This window comes from Ranitomeya variabilis, chromosome 1 (assembly GCF_051348905.1).
Source record: "Ranitomeya variabilis isolate aRanVar5 chromosome 1, aRanVar5.hap1, whole genome shotgun sequence".
NCBI lineage: Eukaryota > Metazoa > Chordata > Amphibia > Anura > Dendrobatidae > Ranitomeya > Ranitomeya variabilis.
Genome location: NC_135232.1, coordinates 11,316,741 through 11,338,745, shown reverse-complemented (window position 1 = coordinate 11,338,745; position 22,005 = coordinate 11,316,741). Strand labels below are relative to the sequence as shown.

At 47.1% G+C, this 22,005-nt stretch overlaps 1 protein-coding gene across 1 annotated transcript in view; it reads left to right on the top strand.

Annotated features, from left to right (window-relative positions):
• LOC143793548 (uncharacterized) overlaps positions 1-20,416 on the top strand; it is a 33,279-nt gene extending 12,863 nt beyond the window's left edge. Inside the window, exons 2-9 of the mRNA XM_077280615.1 lie at positions 8,715-8,861; positions 9,178-9,357; positions 11,336-11,459; positions 16,618-16,715; positions 16,794-16,872; positions 17,678-17,775; positions 17,920-18,040; positions 18,658-20,416. Of these exons, the coding sequence (XP_077136730.1) occupies positions 8,772-8,861; positions 9,178-9,357; positions 11,336-11,459; positions 16,618-16,715; positions 16,794-16,872; positions 17,678-17,775; positions 17,920-18,040; positions 18,658-19,691 (1,824 nt within the window). The 5' untranslated portion in view covers positions 8,715-8,771 and the 3' untranslated portion in view covers positions 19,692-20,416. The remainder of the gene's footprint in view (positions 1-8,714; positions 8,862-9,177; positions 9,358-11,335; positions 11,460-16,617; positions 16,716-16,793; positions 16,873-17,677; positions 17,776-17,919; positions 18,041-18,657) is intronic.
• The last annotated feature ends 1,589 nt before the right edge of the window (positions 20,417-22,005 follow it).

The following is a 22,005-nucleotide window of genomic DNA, read 5'->3' as shown; positions in this document are numbered from 1 at the left end:
ACCGGATCCATCGGTCATGGTCGGTGACGTCTTGTAGATGTGATCGGAGCCTTAGTTACAGGATCCATCGGTCGTGGTCGGTGATGTCTTGTAGATGTGGTCGGAGCCTTAGTTACAGGATCCATCGGTCGTGGTCGGTGACGTCTTGTAGATGTGATCGGAGCCTTAGTTACAGGATCCATCGGTCGTGGTCGGTGACGTCTTGTAGATGTGATCGGAGCCTTAGTTACAGGATCCATCGGTCGTGGTCGGTGACGTCTTGTAGATGTGATCGGAGCCTTAGTTACAGGATCCATTGGTTGTGGTCGGTGATGTCTTGTAGATGTGATCGGAGCCTTAGTTACAGTATCCATCGGTCGTAGTCGGTGACGTCTTGTAGATGTGATCGGAGCCTTAGTTACAGGATCCATCGGTCGTGGTTAGTGATGTCTGTAGATGTGATCGGAGCATTAGTTACAGGATCGAATGATCGTGGTCGATGACGTCTTGTAGATGTGATCGGAGCCTTAGTTACAGGATCCATCGGTCGTGGTCGGTGTCGTCTTGTAGATGTGATCGGAGCCTTAGTTACAGGATCCATCGGTCGTGATCTGTGATGTCTTGTAGATGTGATCGGAGCCTTAGTTACAGGATCCATCGGTTGTGGTCGGTGACGTCTTGTAGATGTGATCGGAGCCTTAGTTACAGGATCCATCGGTCGTGGTCGGTGACGTCTTGTAGATGTGATCGGAGCCTTAGTTACTGAATCCATCGGTCGTGGTCAGTGACGTCTTGTAGATGTGATCGGAGCCTTAGTTACAGGATCCATCGGTCGTGATCGGTGATGTCTTGTAGATGTGATCGGAGCTTTAGTTACAGGGTTCATCGGTCGTGGTTGGTGTCGTCTTGTAGATGTGATCGGAGCCTTAGTTACAGGATCCATCGGTCGTGGTCGGTGACGTCTTGTAGATGTGATTGGAGCCTTAGTTACAGGATCCATCGGTCGTGGTCAGTGATGTCTTGTAGATGTGATCGGAGCCTTAGTTACAGGATCCATCGATCGTGGTCGGTGACATCTTGTAGATGTGATCGGAGCCTTAGTTACTGAATCCATCGGTCGTGGTCGGTGACGTCTTGTAGATGTGATCGGAGCCTTAGTTACAGGTTCCATCGGTCGTGGTCGGTGATGTCTTGTAGATGTGATCGGAGCCTTAGTTACAGGATCCATCGGTCGTGGTCGGTGACGTCTTGTAGATGTGATCGGAGCCTTAGTTACAGGTTCCATCGGTCGTGGTCGGTGACGTCTTGTAGATGTGATCGGAGCCTTAGTTACAGGATCCATCGGTCGTGGTCGGTGACGTCTTGTAGATGTGATCGGAGCCTTAGTTACAGGATCCATCGGTCGTGGTCGGTGACGTCTTGTAGATGTGATCGGAGCCTTAGTTACAGGATCCATCGGTCGTGGTCGGTAACGTCTTGTAGATGTGATCGGAGCCTTAGTTACAGGATCCATCGGTCGTGGTTGGTGACGTCTTGTAGATGTGATCGGAGCCTTAGTTACAGGATCCATCGGTCGTGTTCGGTGATGTCTTTTAGATGTGATCGGAGCCTTAGTTACAGGATCCATCGGTCGTGGTCGGTGACGTCTTGTAGATGTGATCGGAGCCTTAGTTACAGGATCCATTGGTTGTGGTCGGTGATGTCTTGTAGGTGTGATCGGAGCCTTAGTTACAGGATCCATCGGTCGTGGTTGGTGACGTCTTGTAGATGTGATCGGAGCCTTAGTTACAGGATCCATCGGTTACTGACGTCTTGTAGATGTGATCGGAGCCTTAGTTACAGGATCCATCGGTCGTGGTTGGTGACGTCTAGTAGATGTGATCGGAGCCTTAGTTACAGGATCCATCGGTCGTGGTCGGTGATGTCTTGTAGATGTGATCGGAGCCTTAGTTACAGCATCCATCGTTCGTGGTCGGTGAAGTCTTGTAGATGTGATCGGATCCTTAGTTACAGGATCCATCGGTCGTGGTCGGTGACGTCTTGTAGATGTGATCGGAGCCTTAGTTACAGGATCCATCGGTCGTGGTCGGTGACGTCTTGTAGATGTGATCAGAGCCTTAGTTACAGGATCCATCGGTCGTGGTCGGTGACGTCTTGTAGATGTGATCGGAGCCTTAGTTACAGGATCCATCGGTCGTGGTCGGTGACGTCTTGTAGATGTGATCGGAGCCTTAGTTACAGTATCCATCGGTCACTGACGTCTTGTAGATGTGATCGGAGCCTTAGTTACAGGATCCATCGGTCGTGGTTGGTGATGTCTTGTAGATGTGATCGGAGCATTAGTTACAGGATCCAATGATCGTGGTCGGTGACGTCTTGTAAATGTGATCGGAGCCTTAGTTACAGGATCCATCGGTTGTGGTCAGTGACGTCTTGTAGATGTGATCGGAGCCTTAGTTACAGGATCCATCGGTCGTGGTCGGTGACGTCTTGTAGATGTGATCGAGCCTTAGTTACTGAATCCATCGGTCGTGGTCAGTGACGTCTTGTAGATGTGATCGGAGCCTTAGTTACAGGATCCATCGGTCATTGTCGGTGACGTCTTGTAGATGTGATCGGAGCCTTAGTTACAGGATCCATCGGTCGTGGTTGGTGACGTCTTGTAGATGTGATCGGAGCCTTAGTTACAGGATCCATCGGTCGTGGTCGGTGACGTCTTGTAGATGTGATCGGAGCCTTAGTTACAGGATCCATCGGTCGTGGTTGGTGACGTCTTGTAGATGTGATCGGAGCCTTAGTTACAGGATCCATCGGTCGTGGTCGGTGACATCTTGTAGATGTGATCGGAGCCTTAGTTACAGGATCCATCGGTCGTGGTCGGTGATGTCTTTTAGATGTGATCGGAGCCTTAGTTACAGGATCCATCGGTCGTGGTCGGTGACGTCTTGTAGATGTGATCGGAGCCTTAGTTACAGGATCCATCGGTCGTGGTTGGTGATGTCTTGTAGATGTGATCGGAGCCTTAGTTACAGGATCCATTGGTTGTGGTCGGTGATGTCTTGTAGATGTGATCGGAGCCTTAGTTACAGGATCCATCGGTCGTGGTCGGTGACGTCTTGTAGATGTGATCGGAGCCTTAGTTACAGGATCCATCGGTTACTGACGTCTTGTAGATGTGATCGGAGCCTTAGTTACAGGATCCATCGGTCGTGGTTGGTGACGTCTTGTAGATGTGATCGGAGCCTTAGTTACAGGATCCATCGGTCGTGGTCGGTGACGTCTTGTAGATGTGATCGGAGCCTTAGTTACAGGATCCATCGGTTACTGACGTCTTGTAGATGTGATCGGAGCCTTAGTTACAGGATCCATCGGACGTGGTCGGTGATGTCTTGCAGATGTGATCGGAGCCTTAGTTACAGCATCCATCGGTCGTGGTCGGTGAAGTCTTGTAGATGTGATCGGAGCCTTAGTTACAGGATCCATCGGTCGTGGTCGGTGACGTCTTGTAGATGTGATCGGAGCCTTAGTTACAGGATCCATCGGTCGTGGTTGGTGATGTCTGTAGATGTGATCGGAGCCTTAGTTACAGGATCCATCGGTTGTGGTCGGTGACGTCTTGTAGATGTGATCGGAGCCTTAGTTACAGGATCCATCGGTCGTGGTCGGTGACGTCTTGTAGATGTGATCGAGCCTTAGTTACTGAATCCATCGGTCGTGGTCAGTGACGTCTTGTAGATGTGATCGGAGCCTTAGTTACAGGATCCATCGGTCGTGGTCGGTGACGTCTTGTAGATGTGATCGGAGCCTTAGTTACAGGATCCATCGGTCGTGGTTGGTGACGTCTTGTAGATGTGATCGGAGCCTTAGTTACAGGATCCATCGGTCGTGGTCGGTGATGTCTTTTAGATGTGATCGGAGCCTTAGTTACAGGATCCATCGGTCGTGGTCGGTGATGTCTTTTAGATGTGATCGGAGCCTTAGTTACAGGATCCATCGGTCGTGGTCGGTGACGTCTTGTAGATGTGATCGGAGCCTTAGTTACAGGATCCATCGGTCGTGGTTGGTGATGTCTTGTAGATGTGATCGGAGCCTTAGTTACAGGATCCATTGGTTGTGGTCGGTGATGTCTTGTAGATGTGATCGGAGCCTTAGTTACAGGATCCATCGGTCGTGGTCGGTGACGTCTTGTAGATGTGATCGGAGCCTTAGTTACAGGATCCATCGGTTACTGACGTCTTGTAGATGTGATCGGAGCCTCAGTTACAGGATCCATCGGTCGTGGTTGGTGACATCTTGTAGATGTGATCGGAGCCTTAGTTACAGGATCCATCGGTCGTGGTCGGTGACGTCTTGTAGATGTGATCGGAGCCTTAGTTACAGGATCCATCGGTCGTGGTTGGTGATGTCTGTAGATGTGATCGGAGCCTTAGTTACAGGATCCATCGGTTGTGGTCGGTGACGTCTTGTAGATGTGATCGGAGCCTTAGTTACAGGATCCATCGGTCGTGGTCGGTGACGTCTTGTAGATGTGATCGAGCCTTAGTTACTGAATCCATCGGTCGTGGTCAGTGACGTCTTGTAGATGTGATCGGAGCCTTAGTTACAGGATCCATCGGTCGTGGTCGGTGACGTCTTGTAGATGTGATCGGAGCCTTAGTTACAGGATCCATCGGTCGTGGTCGGTGATGTCTTTTAGATGTGATCGGAGCCTTAGTTACAGGATCCATCGGTCGTGGTCGGTGATGTCTTTTAGATGTGATCGGAGCCTTAGTTACAGGATCCATCGGTCGTGGTCGGTGATGTCTTTTAGATGTGATCGGAGCCTTAGTTACAGGATCCATCGGTCGTGGTTGGTGACGTCTTGTAGATGTGATCGGAGCCTTAGTTACAGGATCCATCGGTCGTGGTTGGTGACGTCTTGTAGATGTGATCGGAGCCTTAGTTACAGGATCCATCGGTCGTGGTCGGTGATGTCTTTTAGATGTGATCGGAGCCTTAGTTACAGGATCCATCGGTCGTGGTCGGTGATGTCTTTTAGATGTGATCGGAGCCTTAGTTACAGGATCCATCGGTCGTGGTCGGTGACGTCTTGTAGATGTGATCGGAGCCTTAGTTACAGGATCCATCGGTCGTGGTTGGTGATGTCTTGTAGATGTGATCGGAGCCTTAGTTACAGGATCCATTGGTTGTGGTCGGTGATGTCTTGTAGATGTGATCGGAGCCTTAGTTACAGGATCCATCGGTCGTGGTCGGTGACGTCTTGTAGATGTGATCGGAGCCTTAGTTACAGGATCCATCGGTTACTGACGTCTTGTAGATGTGATCGGAGCCTTAGTTACAGGATCCATCGGTCGTGGTTGGTGACGTCTTGTAGATGTGATCGGAGCCTTAGTTACAGGATCCATCGGTCGTGGTCGGTGACGTCTTGTAGATGTGATCGGAGCCTTAGTTACAGGATCCATCGGTTACTGACGTCTTGTAGATGTGATCGGAGCCTTAGTTACAGGATCCATCGGACGTGGTCGGTGATGTCTTGTAGATGTGATCGGAGCCTTAGTTACAGCATCCATCGGTCGTGGTCGGTGAAGTCTTGTAGATGTGATCGGAGCCTTAGTTACAGGATCCATCGGTCGTGGTCGGTGACGTCTTGTAGATGTGATCGGAGCCTTAGTTACAGGATCCATCGGTCACTGACGTCTTGTAGATGTGATCGGAGCCTTAGTTACAGGATCCATCGGTCGTGGTTGGTGATGTCTGTAGATGTGATCGGAGCCTTAGTTACAGGATCCATCGGTCGTGGTCGGTGACGTCTTGTAGATGTTATCGGAGCCTTAGTTACAGGATCCATCGGTCGTGGTTGGTGACGTCTTGTAGATGTGATCGGAGCCTTAGTTACAGGATCCATCGGTCGTGGTCGGTGATGTCTTGTAGATGTGATCGGAGCCTCAGTTACAGAATCCATCGGTCGTGGTCGGTGACGTCTTGTAGATGTGATCGGAGCCTTAGTTACTGAATCCATCGGTCGTGGTCAGTGACGTCTTGTAGATGTGATCGGAGCCTTAGTTACAGGATCCATCGGTCGTGGTCGGTGATGTAGATGTGATCGGAGCCTTAGTTACTGAATCCATCGGTCGTGGTCGGTGATGTCTTGTAGATGTGATCGGAGCCTTAGTTACAGGATCCATCGGTCGTGGTCGGTGACGTCTTGTAGATGTGATCGGAGCCTTAGTTACATGATCCATCGGTCGTGGTCAGTGACGTCTTGTAGATGTGATCGGAGTCTTAGTTACAGGATCCATCGGTCGTGATCCGTGATGTCTTGTAGATGTGATCGGAGCCTTAGTTACAGGATCCATCGGTCGTGGTCGGTGTCGTCTTGTAGATGTGATCGGAGCCTTAGTTACAGGATCCATCGGTCGTGGTCGGTGACGTCTTGTAGATGTGATCGGAGCCTTAGTTACAGGGTCCATCGGTCGTGGTTGGTGTCGTCTTGTAGATGTGATCGGAGCCTTAGTTACAGGGTCCATCGGTCGTGGTCGATGATGTCTTGTAGATGTGATCGGAGCCTTAGTTACAGGGTCCATCGGTCGTGGTTGGTGTTGTCTTGTAGATGTGATCGGAGCCTTAGTTACAGGGTCCATCGGTCGTGGTTGGTGTCGTCTTGTAGATGTGATCGGAGCCTTAGTTACAGGATCCATCGGTCGTGGTCGGTGACGTCTTGTAGATGTGATCGGAGCCTTAGTTACAGGGTCCATCGGTCGTGGTTGGTGTCGTCTTGTAGATGTGATCGGAGCCTTAGTTACAGGATCCATCGGTCGTGGTCGGTGACGTCTTGTAGATGTGATCGGAGCCTTAGTTACAGGGTCCATCGGTCGTGGTTGGTGTCGTCTTGTAGATGTGATCGGAGCCTTAGTTACAGGATCCATCGGTCGTGGTCGGTGACATCTTGTAGATGTGATCGGAGCCTTAGTTACAGGATCCATCAGTCGTGGTCAGTGTCGTCTTGTAGATGTGATCGGAGCCTTAGTTACAGGATCCATCGGTCGTGGTCGGTGACGTCTTGTAGATGTGATCGGAGCCTTAGTTACAGGATCCATCGGTCGTGGTCGGTGACGTCTTGTAGATGTGATCGGAGCCTTAGTTACAGGATCCATCGGTCGTGGTCGGTGACGTCTTGTAGATGTTATCGGAGCCTTAGTTACAGGATCCATCGGTCGTGGTCGGTGACGTCTTGTAGATGTGATCGGAGCCTTAGTTACAGGATCCATCGGTCGTGGTCGGTGACGTCTTGTAGATGTGATCGGAGCCTTAGTTACAGGATCCATCGGTCGTGGTCGGTGACGTCTTGTAGATGTTATCGGAGCCTTAGTTACAGGATCCATCGGTCGTGGTCGGTGACGTCTTGTAGATGTGATCGGAGCCTTAGTTACAGGATCCATCGGTCGTGGTCGGTGATCTCTTGTAGATGTGATCGGAGCCTTAGTTACAGGATCCATCGGTCGTGGTCGGTGACGTCTTGTAGATGTGATCGGAGCCTTAGTTACAGGATCCATCGGTCGTGGTCGGTGACGTCTTGTAGATGTTATCGGAGCCTTAGTTACAGGATCCATCGGTCGTGGTCGGTGATGTCTTGTAGATGTGATCGGAGCCTTAGTTACAGCATCCATCGGTCGCGGTCGGTGATGTCTTGTAGATGTGATCGGAGCCTTAGTTACAGGATCCATCGGTCGTGGTCACTGACGTCTTGTAGATGTGATCGGAGCCTTAGTTACAGGATCCATCGGTCGTGGTCGGTGATGTCTTGTAGATGTGATCGGAGCCTTAGTTACAGGATCCATCTGTCGTGGTCGGTGACGTCTTGTAGATGTGATCGGAGCCTTAGTTACAGGATCCATCGGTCGTGGTCGGTGACATCTTGTAGATGTGATCGGAGCCTTAGTTACAGGATCCATCAGTCGTGGTCAGTGTCGTCTTGTAGATGTGATCGGAGCCTTAGTTACAGGATCCATCGGTCGTGGTCGGTGACGTCTTGTAGATGTGATCGGAGCCTTAGTTACAGGATCCATCGGTCGTGGTCGGTGACGTCTTGTAGATGTGATCGGAGCCTTAGTTACAGGATCCATCGGTCGTGGTCGGTGACGTCTTGTAGATGTGATCGGAGCCTTAGTTACAGGATCCATCGGTCGTGGTCGGTGACGTCTTGTAGATGTTATCAGAGCCTTAGTTACAGGATCCATCGGTCGTGGTCGGTGACGTCTTGTAGATGTGATCGGAGCCTTAGTTACAGGATCCATCGGTCGTGGTCGGTGATGTCTTGTAGATGTGATCGGAGCCTTAGTTACAGGATCCATCGGTCGTGGTCGGTGACGTCTTGTAGATGTTATCGGAGCCTTAGTTACAGGATCCATCGGTCGTGGTCGGTGACGTCCTGTAGATGTGATCGGAGCCTTAGTTACAGGATCCATCGGTCGTGGTCGGTGATGTCTTGTAGATGTGATCGGAGCCTTAGTTACAGGATCCATCGGTCGTGGTCACTGACGTCTTGTAGATGTGATCAGAGCCTTATTTACATTTTCATGAAATGTTCTCCTTTTCTGACTTTATTAGTATATGAAAATCACAAAAGTTTTGACGTCGCAGGGCTTAGCCATAGCCATAGAAAAAGAGAGGTATGCATTCTGTATCTCACTTAAATGTTGCTCTCTTTATTTTCCATCTTTTCCCTTATCATGAAGACGCCGGCAGGACGAGATCCCTCCAGCTGATCCAGTGCTCATCCCTCCTCCTCCTGAATGATCCCGAGGATGGACGAGGACAGGGATGAGACCACCAGAAGATTATTCCACTTGGCCCTGGAGATCATCTCCCTGCTGAGCGGAGAGGTAACTCCTCTACATTTCTATCAGCTTTATTGTGTTCTGTGACAAGTCCGACATTGGGAGGAGGAAATCCAGAATAGAGAGAAGGATTCTTTCCTGTAAGAGCAGTGATTGTGTGGAGCTCTCTGCCCGGAGGAGTTGTCATGGGGATTCCCTATAAGAGCTGTAGAGGGGCCGGGATGTCTGTCCGGAGGGGAATAATATTCCCGGTTATGGCCCCAGATTACTGGAGACGGTTATTGATCCCGGGATTTCTACTGATTGTCAGATCTGGAGTCGGGAAGGAATCTTCTCCCTAAGTGTCTCTCTCCATACACAGGATTACACAATAGTGAGGAAGACACCGGGGGACGGTGTGACTCCCATCATCCATCTCCAGGAGTCAGGAGGGCGGAGCCCGGGCCCCATCACAGAGCCTCCCCCGCACTCCCTGCTACATGAGAGGAACAAGAAGATCCTGGAGCTCAGCAACAAGATGATTGAGCTGCTGAGCGGAGAGGTGACTGCTGGGAAATTATACAACACTGGAGGATTCTGGGTGATGAGCGGAGAGGTGACTGCTGGGACATTATACAGGACTGGGGGATTCTGGGTGATGACCGGAGAGGTGACTGCTGGGACATTATACAGCACTGGAGGATTCTGGGTGATGAGCGGAGAGGTGACTGCTGGGACATTATACAGCACTGGAGGATTCTGGGTGATGAGCGGAGAGGTGACTGTTGGGACATTATACAGCACTGGAGGATTCTGGGTGATGAGCGGAGAGGTGACTGCTGGGACATTATACAGCACTGGGGGATTCTGGGTGACGAGCGGAGAGGTGACTGCTGGGACATTATACAGGACTGGGAGATTCTGGGTGATGAGCGGAGAGGTGACTGCTGGGACATTATACAGGACTGGAGGATTCTGGGTGATGAGAAGAGGTGACTGCTGGGACATTATACAGCACTGGAGGATTCTGGGTGATGAGCAGAGGTGACTGCTGGGACATTATACATGACTGGAGGATTCTGGGTGATGAGCGGAGAGGTGACTGCTGGGACATTATACAGCACTGGAGGATTCTGGGTGATGAGCAGAGGTGACTGCTGGGACTTTATACAGGACTGGAGGATTCTGGGTGATGAGAGGGGAGGTGACTGCTGGGACATTATACAGCACTGGAGGATTCTGGGTGATGAGCGGAGAGGTGACTGCTGGGACATTATACAGCACTGGAGGATTCTGGGAGGTGACTGCTGGGAAATTATACAGTACGGCACTGTACAGCACTGGAGGATTCTGGGTGATGAGCGGAGAGGTGACTGTTGGGACATTATACAGCACTGGAGGATTCTGGGTGATGAGCGGAGAGGTGACTGCTGGGACATTATACAGCACTGGGGGATTCTGGGTGACGAGCGGAGAGGTGACTGCTGGGACATTATACAGGACTGGGAGATTCTGGGTGATGAGCGGAGAGGTGACTGCTGGGACATTATACAGGACTGGAGGATTCTGGGTGATGAGAAGAGGTGACTGCTGGGACATTATACAGCACTGGAGGATTCTGGGTGATGAGCAGAGGGGACTGCTGGGACATTATACATGACTGGAGGATTCTGGGTGATGAGCGGAGAGGTGACTGCTGGGACATTATACAGCACTGGAGGATTCTGGGTGATGAGCAGAGGTGACTGCTGGGACTTTATACAGGACTGGAGGATTCTGGGTGATGAGAGGGGAGGTGACTGCTGGGACATTATACAGCACTGGAGGATTCTGGGTGATGAGCGGAGAGGTGACTGCTGGGACATTATACAGCACTGGAGGATTCTGGGAGGTGACTGCTGGGAAATTATACAGTACGGCACTGTACTGCACTGGAGGATTCTGGGTGATGACTGGAGAGGTGAGTGCTGGGACATTATACAGGACAGACCTGGAGGATTCTGGGTGATGAGCGTAGAGGTGACTGCTGGGACATTACACAGGATGGCACTGGAGGATTCTGGGTGTTTAGCGGAGAGGTGACTGCTGGGGTATTATACAGGACGGCACTGGAGGATTCTGGGTGATGAGCAGAGAGGTGACTGCTGGGACATTATACAGGATGGCACTGGAGGATTCTGGGTAATGAGCGGAGAGGTGACTGCTGGGACATTATACAGGAGGGCACAGGAGGATTCTGGGTGATGAGCAGTTAGGTGACTGCTGGGACATTATACGGCACTGGAGGATTCTGGGTGATGAGCGGAGAGGTGACTGCTGGGACATTATTCAGGACGGCACTGGAGGATTGTGGGTGATGACCGGAGAGGTGACTTCTGGGACATTATACAGCACTGGAGGATTCTGGGTGATGAGCGGAGAGGTGACTGCTGGGACATTATACAGCACTGGAGGATTCTGGGTGATGAGTGGAGAGGTGACTGCTGGGACGTTATACAGGACTGGAGGATTCTGGGTGATGACGGTGTGGCTGTTGTCAGGTTCCTATAAGGTGTCAGGACGTCGCTGTCTATCTCTCCATGGAGGAGTGGGAGTATCTAGAAGGACACCAGGATCGGTACCAGGACGTGATGATGGAGGAGCTCCGGCCTCTTACACCACGAGGTGAGAAGAAATTATTTTATATATAGATTTGTGGAAATGTCTTAGTCAGATGTGGAAAAAAGCTGCAGAGTAAGAAGCTTTAAAAAATGAAGGGTTAATATTTAATTTTAATAATGAACAAAATGTGAAGTGAATGACCAAAAGAGAAATGTAACTGCCATCAGTGTGTGGTGAGCGCCTGGCGCCTTTATCACGTCTTCTCCGCCAGTTGTCTCTTGCAGTCGGAGAGTTTGTTGGATTGTAGTCAGGTCTGAGTCCATTTCTACCAAACAGGTGATGATGATGAAGGTTTTATATCTGGGTTTAAACACCGTAATAAACAGACACAGCTATTTGTGAGGCTTAAAAGTGGGCGATGACCATCATGTTTCATGTCACAGGTGATAACTAGACTTTTCTGAATTTGTTCGGGTCTCTCCTTATTCGGCAATCTATGGCGCTTACTGAATAAGCTGCAGAGGGAACCCGGGTACCTGGATCAGCTGTCCGGCGCCGCAGCGGCATGTTTCGCGGCTGTGTCACTGTCACAACACATGCATGGAGAGCCTGTTTGTTGGGCTGATCAGCCAGCGCCCTCCATGCATCCAGGCTCCCGCTGTAGCTTTTTCGGTAAGAGCTATAGCTTGCCAAGTAAGCAGGGACCCAAACAAATTCGCTCATCTCTAGTTGTAACCAAATGACAGACTGAGCGCAGTAACAAGACCCCACGTAGTTTTACTGCATCAGCGAGGTCTGTTGTCAGGCAAAGATTTCACAGCAGACTGGGGTTTCATGATGTGCTGTTCTAGATCTTTTGAAGAAACACCAAGAAATGGGCAAAGACCATAGATGCAGTAGTCGGCAACGTAGTGCAGCAGATTGAAGACCTCATAATTCCCTTCTAATATGAAAGATGTCCAGCTGTGCCATCAGCTCGGAATTGGCAGCAATCGGCGAGACCCAGCTACCAGGGCTGTGAAGTTGGTGTCTGTCACTAACTTGGTATTAACTTGCTGCTCTCTGGCGCCCCCTTACCCTGCTGACCAATAAGGGTAGTGACAGAGGATAAGAAAATGAGCGCAGCTGCTCTAATTTATGTCGAATTTTGCGGCACATGATGTGATGGAATGTATACACTACTGTTCCAAAGTTTAGGGTCACTTAGAAATGTCCTTATTTTTGAAAGAAAGGCACAGTTTTTCCAATAAAGCTAACATTAAATGGTTCAGAAATACACTCTATACATTGTTAATGTGGTAAATGACTATTCTAGCTGCAAACGCCTGGTTTGTAATGCAATATCTTCATAGGTGTATAGTGGCCCATTTCCATTTACCGTCACTCCAGTGTTCTCATTGTACTTTGTGTTTGCTAACTGTGTAAGAAGGCTAATGGATGGCGAATACTCTTGAATACCCTTGTGCAAGTATGTTAGCACAGCTGAAAACAGTTTGGCTGATTAGAGAACCTATAAACCTGACCTTGCTTGAGCTAGTTGAGAATCTGGAGCATTACATTTGTTGGTTCCTTTAAACTGTCAAAATGGCCAGAAAAAAATTACTTTCATGTGAAAATCGACAGTCTATTCTTGCTTTTAGAAATGAAAGCTATTGCATGCGAGAAATTGCCAAGAAACTGAAGATTTCCTACAACGGTGTGTACTGCTCCCTTCAGAGGAGAGCACAAACAGGCTCTAACCAGAGTAGAAAGAGAAGTGGGAGGCCCCGCTGCACAACTGAGCAACAAGACAAGTACATTAGAGTCTATAGTTTGAAAAATCGACGCCTCACAGGTCCTCAACTGGCAGCTTCATTAAATAGTACACGCAAAACACCAGTGTCAACATCTAGAAGAGGCGACTCCGGGATGCTGGGCTTCAGGGCAGCGTGGCAAAGAAAAAGCCATATCTGAAACTGGCTAATAAAAGGAAAAGAATAATATGGGCAAAAGAACACAGACATTGGACAGAGGAAGACTGGAAAAAAGTGTTATGGACAGGCGAATTCAAGTTTGAGTTGTTTGGATCACACAGAAGAACCTTTGTGAGACGCAGAACAACTGAAAAGATGCTGGAAGAGTGTCGGACGCCATCTGTCAAGCATGGTGGAGGTAATGTGATGGTCTGGGGTTGCTTTGGTGCTGGTAAAGTGGGAGATTTGTACAAGGTAAAAGGGATTTTGAATAAGGAAGGCTATCACTCCATTTTGTAACGCCATGCCATACCCTGTGGACAGCGCTTGACTGGAGCCAATTTCATCCTACAACAGGACAATGACCCAAAGCCACCTCCAAATTATGCAAGAACTATTTAGGGAAGAAGCAGCAGCTGGTATCTATCTGTAATGGAGCGGCCAGCGCAGTCACCAGATCTCAGCCCCATTGAGCTGTTGTGGGAGCAGCTTGACCATATGCTGAAGTGCCCATCAACCAAACCAACTTGTGGAAGCGGCTTCTGGAAGCATGGGGTGATATGTCTCCAGATTACCGCAGCAAATTAACTGCTAGAATGCGAAAGGTCTGCAATGCTGAAATTGCTGCAAGGGAGCATTCTGTGACGAAAGCAAAGTCTGAAGGAGAAAATTATTATTTCAAATAAAAATCTTTTGTGCGGAGTACGTGGTGGAACGCTCATGGAACAAGAAGAACGAAGCTAGCAAATTTATAATTACACTCCGGAAGAATCGTCAGTGTTTCCAAAAATATAAACGATATTAAAAAAAGAGACAAAATACAAATATGGATAAAGTTATGATATAAAATGGGATAAAAACACGAAACTTACTAAATCTCATTCACAGGTATAACGTGTCGATAAAGGGGGAGGAGAGGTCCCAAAGAAATGATCCAGTACCACAGCATGGTGTTCAGCTGTCTCACCTGGCTCTGAATGCTGCTAAAGATGACAATCCCGTTTTATGCTTCTGCCATAAAATTAAGAACATCCTACTTTGCTGACCTCACATATGGGCTGTTTTCTGGGAGATACACATATCTTTGAAAGTTATCGATAACTCCTTTTCTTCCTATCTTTGGCCTGGAAGTTCTTAGGCTAAAGATATTGGCATTATTTTATCCCTTGAGATTTTACCGTTTTTTAGAGTGCACACACGGTATGTCTGTGATTTGCTGGTGGGGAGAAATTCATTTCCCAGGTTTCTGATAGCCCTAAATGTCGCAAAATGCTGCCATGCATAACCCCAAGTGCCCAGATCCTGGAAATCTACCGTATATACTCGAGTATAAGCTGAGAATTTCAGCCCATTTTTTTAGGCTGCAATTGCCCCTCTCGGCTTATACTCGAGTCATACCCAGGGGTCAGCAGGGGAGGGGGAGCGGCAGCTGTCTAATAATACTCACCTGCTCCTGGCGCGGTGTCCCTGGTTCCCCGGCGCTGGAAACTTCTTCCTGTAGTGAGCAGTCACATGGTACCGCTCATTACAGCAATGAATATGGACCCTACTCCACTCCCATAGGGGTGGAGCCACATATTCATTCACTACAGGAAGAAGCTGCCGGCGCCGGGGAACAGACGTGAAGGGACAGCGCCAGGAGCAGGTGAGTATGACGGGGGGCAGTGCGCGATATTCACCTGCTCCCCGTTCCACCATCGGCGCCGCTGCATCTTCCCCGTCCTCTGCACTGACACTCAGGTCAGAGGCGCGGTGACGCGCTTAGTGCGCACCGCCCTCTGCCTGAACAGTCAGTGTAGAGGACGGGGAAAACACAGCGGCGGTCGGCGCTGGAACGGGGAGCAGGTGACTATAGCAAGTGCCGGGGGCCTGAGAGGTGAGTATGTAATTTTTTTAAATTTTTTTTTTAATCTCAGCAACAGCATATGAGGCAAATGTCTGTATGGAGCATCTTATGGGGCCATGTGCAGCATTATATGGGGCAAGTATCTGTATGGAGCATCTTATGGGGCCATGTGCAGCGTTATAAGGGGCAAATATCTGTATGGAGCATCTTATGGGGCCATGTGCAGCGTTATATGGGGGCAAATATCTGTATGGGGCCATGTGCAGCATTATATGGGGGCAAATATCTGTATGGGGCCATGTGCAGCATTATATGGGGCAAGTATCTGTATGGAGCATCTTATGGGGCCATGTGCAGCATTATAAGGGGCAAATATCTGTATGGAGCATCTCATGGGGCCATGTGCAGCATTATATGGGGCATATTTTAATATGGAGCATCTTATGGGGCCATCATGAACTGTATGGAGCATTATATGGGGCTCCTGATTCAATATGGATATTCAAAAACACTTAACCTACTGATGTCTCAATTAATTTTACTTTTATTGGTATCTATTTTTATTTTTGACATTTACCGGCAGCTGCTGCATTTTCCACCCTAGGCTTATACTCGAATCATTAAGTTTTCCCAGTTTTTTGTGGCAAAATTAGGGGGGTCGGCTTATACTCGGGTCGGCTTATACTCGAGTATATACGGTACGTTTCATGTTTCTGGGATTAATGTGTATTATTGAATTTGACTTTGAGTGTTTTGCTTAGAAGACAGAGTTTTTTGGAGGGAAAAACACATTCAGCTCTGCTAGTCCTGGCAGGCAATAAAACTCTGCATTCCAAGCTGACCATTTGCTTGAAGGGTGTGGAAATTCACAGAGAGGGGCTGTATGTAGCATTTGGTCCTACAGAAACCAATGGTGGGAGTAGTAGGCTAGCTCTGGATGCGTCCCCAAAACAATGGAAAATCATATTTTCCTGACAGTGTCCATTTTGATGGAGTTGGAATCAGTATAGAATGGAGCGACTTCACACTTCAGTGGATAGGAAACTTGAAGTTGCTGTTTTCCATACTAAAGCTTCTGACTGATGAGGGTCTTCACTTCCGGTTCCCTTCTTGACATTCAAGATTTCCAACTAAGCTGGGGCATCATCATGACAGGGCAGCACCTTCTTTTCTTTTTAGTTGACAGTGCTCTTAAGACATCCACTGTGCTTTTGGATATTTATCTAGAACTGTATCCGATGCTTAATGATGACTTCCTGCCAATTTTTTTGATCTTCTTAGTCATTGGCCATTGCAGTGCTGCAGCCAACACAAGTGCAGAGCACCCCGTCATAGAAACATAGCGTTAATGGTGTTGAGAGCAGTGTCTCATATATAGACAGATACATGGCAGGTGGTGTATTCAGTCTGTGTGTCTCTACAGATGGATCCAGGAGGAGAAATCCACCAGAGAGATGTCCCCGTCCTCTGTATCCCCAGGACTGTCCGGAGGAGAATCACAACATCCTGGAGGACCATCAGGTAGATGACACTGAAGCCTCCACAACATCTGACCATGAAGTGATGGGACCTGAGCTCATCTTACATTTTTCTTTTTAGGGTGAAGATCTGATTGATATTAAGGTTGAGGTTATCGATGAAGCAGAAGAAAAGATGGATGTATGGGCCGATCAGCAGGGTGAGGAGGGGAGACTGTCGTGTCTGTTTTGTGGTAACCAACTACTACTCCCATCATCTCATTGTCATAGAAAACATTACAAATCTCTGAAGTTCCCCATAGCACCTCTCACTCCATTGTTTTCTTCTCCTATTTGTAGTACGGGAATTGGAGCAAGCAATCTCCTAGACTTAGACAATAGACTAATACAAGTAGGAAATTAAATAGTGAACCAGCTTGATTAACATGCAAGAGTCTCTTGTAGGACAAAGATCACGAAGATGCATATTGTGCACAAAGAGCTATACAATAGACAGGTAATTGAGACAGGAGAAGTCTTTTTCAGAGAGTTGGATAGCAAAAAGGTACCTGTATTTACACGTAAATGGCAAAGTGGCGGAAACCTATTGTCCACAGGAAATGCATTGTCTGCTCAAGGGAAATATTTTACATGTACACTAGACACCTTTGTCCCCCCAGAGAAGTCTCAGTATGTCTCTGAAAGAAAATGTAGAATATGGGAATTTGTATAAATTCAATATTAATGAGACATACATTTTTGGCAACGAGACTAACCAGGGAAAAAGATACATATTTTCTCTTAACTATGATGGAGCGAACAGGCTGTGGCCTTCTCCGTTGATCTTCAGCCTATTGTGTAATTGTCTGGACAATGTGGGCACCAGAGAGCTGTTCACGCCAAAGATCACAGCGAGTGGTACTCAAAGCCTTCCCGGGCTGTGATGTTGTGACTTTGTATGATTTAAATTCTTGACACTCATCATCACATGACACAATCTATTCCATCATTGTGTGTTTCCTACAGATGGATCCAGGAGGAGAAATCCACCAGAGAGATATTCCAATCCTCCGAATCCCCAGGACTGTCCAAAGGAGAATCATAATGTCCCAGAGAGTCTTCAGGTAGGTGGAGCTGAGCCCTGTATCAGGTCTCTACGAGTTGTGGAGGACATTTCTAGTCCACTGGGCACAGATTTTGGTGGTTTCTTTTTTTTCTTTTTTCACTTGTCTCTTATATTATACTGAATGTTATATCTGATATATCAGGCAGAAGATCTGATTATTATTAAAGTAGAAGATGAGACAGAAGAAGAAGAAGCGATAATGAGGGGGGATCAGCCAAGTGTGAGTGACGGGAAGGAGGAGATTCTGGGAGATGTTACCACAGGTATGTAATAATGAATGTGCAGAGTCAGTTTAGGCTTTTCACCTTAAATCTACAAAAAAGTGAATTGGATAAAAAAATCCTTGAAAGGCAATTCCTTAGGTCTCAGAGAATTAGTGATTAAAAGAATTGTAACCATGTGAGATCTCCACAAAATGTCAGCGATCTCTGCAAAACCAGCATCAGTGAGACTCTGGCTCATTGCTATCAGTCAGTTCTCATAAAAAATTCTGGACCATCATTTAGGAATCCTTACAAATAACATTGTCCATTTTTGGTGACGTCACACAAGCATAGGGCGGCAGATTTTTTCAAACAAGTGTCAGAGCAGACATGTCCGGCCGGAACGCTGCCTGCACTGCTTGTGGAGGGTTCAGCACGTACTCGAAATATCGGATATAACGTATCCTGAAATTTCCCGGTGACAAAACATAATTCGGCATAGATCAGACATTTGGAACTACTTACGCACAGAAGCACCTGTAGGCTTCCAGTGATTACAAGTTGTTTTTAGCGCACATTAAAAAATGACCTTGTTTGCTTCAGCCGAATAGTAATGTTCTGAATATCTACTTTGGCTTGAAAAGAAAACTTATACAATCCATGTTAAATCTTAACAGGAAAGCGCATCAGGAATTCTGTGGGAAACTTCATGGCCTTGTTCAATTATGAAGATGACGACCTAAAGCAGCACTCTTCAGATGAAAACTTCATTACCATTAATGTAAATTCAGGACTACACAGCATAGATCTAACACATATTCATTCTAACCATGAAGATCCTACCACAAGCACAGGTCAGAAAAGGTTTCAGTGTAATCAGTGTGGAAAACACTTCACAAAAAACTCAAGTCTTTATGCACACAGAAGAATTCACACTGGGGAGAAGCCATACTCTTGTTCAGTATGTGCTAAAAGCTTTACAGATAAATCAAGTCTTGTTATACATGAAAGATTTCACACAGGAGAGAAGCCATTTTCATGTTTGCTATGTGAGAAGTCTTTTACAGATAAGTCAAGTCTTGTTAGGCATGAAAGGATTCACACAGGGGAGAAGCCGTATTTATGTTCACTATGTGGGAAATGCTTTACAGGTAAATCCGATCTAGTTAAACATCAGAAAATTCATACAGAAGACAAACCATATTCATGTTCAGAATGTGGAAAGTGTTTTAAAGGTAAATCAGATGTTGCTAAACATCAGAAAATTCACACAGGAGAGAGGCCGTTTTCATGTTCAGAGTGTGGGAAATGTTTTACACATCCATCAGATCTTGCAAAACATCAGAAAATTCATACAGGTGAGAAACCGCATTCATGCGCAGAATGTGGGAAATCTTTCATTACGAAGGCCAGTCTTAGGCATCATCATCGAAGTCACACAGGAGAGAAGCCATTTTCATGTTCACTGTGTGGAAAATGCTTTTTAAAGAAATCAAACCTTCTTACACATCAGAGAATTCACACAGGAGAGAAGCCGTATTCATGTCCAGAATGTGGGAAATGTTTTGCCCAAAAATCAAGTCTAGTTAAACATCAGAGAGTTCACACAGGTGAGAAGCCATATTCGTGCTCAGAATGTGGGAAACATTTTGCTCAAAAATCGAGTCTTTACAAACATCAGAGAAGTCATTCAGGAGAGATGCCATTTTGATGTTCAATATGTATAGCAAATACCTCCAATCAGATAAGAATACCCCTTTTAAGAGCAGAATTAGCTTTTTAAAGCATTATTTTATCTAGATGCAATATTATCCAATAAGATTTTTTTTTTGTTTTACTTTTGTTCTTTTTTTTTTTAAATTACTTGTGATCATCTGTAAAATTATGTGTAAAACCCCTGTGATATGGATTTTCATGATATGTGGAGATATCAGTTTTTTATCTTTATTCAAACATTATTAAAATCTAAAAATAATGAAATAAGATGATATGCAAATTGCCTCTTCAGAGAAAAGGAGGACTTGAACTCTATAGCGCCACTTGTTGGAAGTAGCGATCCTACAAGTCACAATCAACCCTTTAACGAGTCTTGTAGTAATACTTGGGATAAAAGCCAAATCAGTATCTCAATTCACAGACACGGTGTTTCGGGCTGTTGGCCCTCGTCAGTGCAAAGTATGAGATCTGATTTGGCTAGATGAGAGGCTCTGGACTGGGGTCTAAGGGGTAAAGTTTCTCCTTGTGGAGAGTGACATACCGGCTCTGGCTTGTTAAGGTAAGGAGGCTTATTCACCGTGCAATGCTCCTCTGGGAAATGTAATATGCAAATTGCCTCTACAGAGAAAAGAGGACTTACCTCTATAGCGCTACCTGGATCCTACAAGTCACAGTCAACCTTTAAATAAGATTATGAAACTGAATAAATTCACTTAGAAAGCAACGTTGTAGTAATTTATTAAAAGAAAATCCCAAACTTTCTTATATAAAAAAAAGAAATGCCGTAACTAGATTTGGTACCACTTTAAAAACCTAAACATTAAGTGTCCCACATTGGATGTGGAGGATTAGATCAATGTTATGGTAATTTCACACAGTGCCGATTTGTAGCTGGAATTTCACAAACTGAAAAGTGTCCCATACATCTGAATGGAGTTGTGTCTGCTGTATGCACATGGATCCTGCTGGGTGTTCGGTCTTTGGGACTTTTGTATTAAAATATAAAATAAATTAACCCAATCGGTAAATGCCATAACAAGAACAAAAATTGTGATTTTTTTTTTTCAGAATTCCGTATTTTTTCTATAAATAAAAAACGGAAAATAACTTTGCAGGAAGCACTGGGATTGGACTGCAGAGGACAGGGCTAAAGTTCTCTCTGGTGAACCCCCATCAGACTGTTTGGGACATCTGGAAGAATGATTGTCTTGAGAAGAGAAGGCGATGCTGCCATTAGTTCTGTATCTGCCAACAGTAAAGTCTCCCAAGACCACTAATGTGTTGGAGCTTCTCATCCATGGAAATGCATCAATCACAATGTGTGGGGGCTTCTCATCCATGGAGAGAGTCACTCACAATGTGTGGGGGTTTCTCATCCATGGAGGGGGCTCAGTCACAATGTGTGGGGGCTTCTCATCCATGGAGAGAGTCACTCACAATGTGTGGGGGTTTCTCATCCATGGAGGGGGCTCAGTCACAATGTGTGGGGGCTTCTCATCCATGGAGAGAGTCACTCACAATGTGTGGGGGTTTCTCATCCATGGAGGGGGCTCAGTCACAATGTGTGGGGGCTTCTCATCCATGGAGAGAGTCACTCACAATGTGTGGGGGTTTCTCATCCATGGAGGGGGCTCAGTCACAATGTGTGGTTGCTTCTCATCAATTGAAAGGGTCACTCACATTTGGAGTCTTCTCATCTGGCGAGTGGGATCTTTGAGGATCTAAAGTTTCCCAAAGGGTATCCCAATTTCAGCCAACAGTTGAGCGCACCTCCAGGTTTTCTGCTGTATCTGTTCCCAAACTAATTATTCTTGTGTGTAACAGTTGGGGGGTAGTCCAGCATTGGCACGTTCGGTCCTTAAGGGTTCTTTCTGCGGAGCTGTTTCTGGAGCATTTGAAGGTTGTCACCTGAGACTAGATTGTCCCCTGGCTCATTCTCTGTCGCCTTCGAGAGCAGCATCTACAACCTTGGTGGTCCCAAAGGTACAGTGATCCAGCCCTCCTCATCTCCAAGGGCTACTCTTTGGGTGGTACTAGATGGTACTTCTGGAGAGTTCGTTTTGGTAAACTCTCCCACTTCAGAAGAATAGGGCCAGAGTATATTCCGGGTATATTCCTAGGCAGTGCTCCTTCGACTCCCTCAGGCTGGACCTCATAGACTGGATTATCCGGGTAAATATTCCTCACAACTTGGTAAGGCACTGCTTCCCAGCGGTGAATCAGCTCATTCTTGGGCTGTTTGGCTGTCATTAACACATGGTCTCCTAGCTGTTCACCTGGCATTGGAGGTCTGCCCGAATGTTCCATCT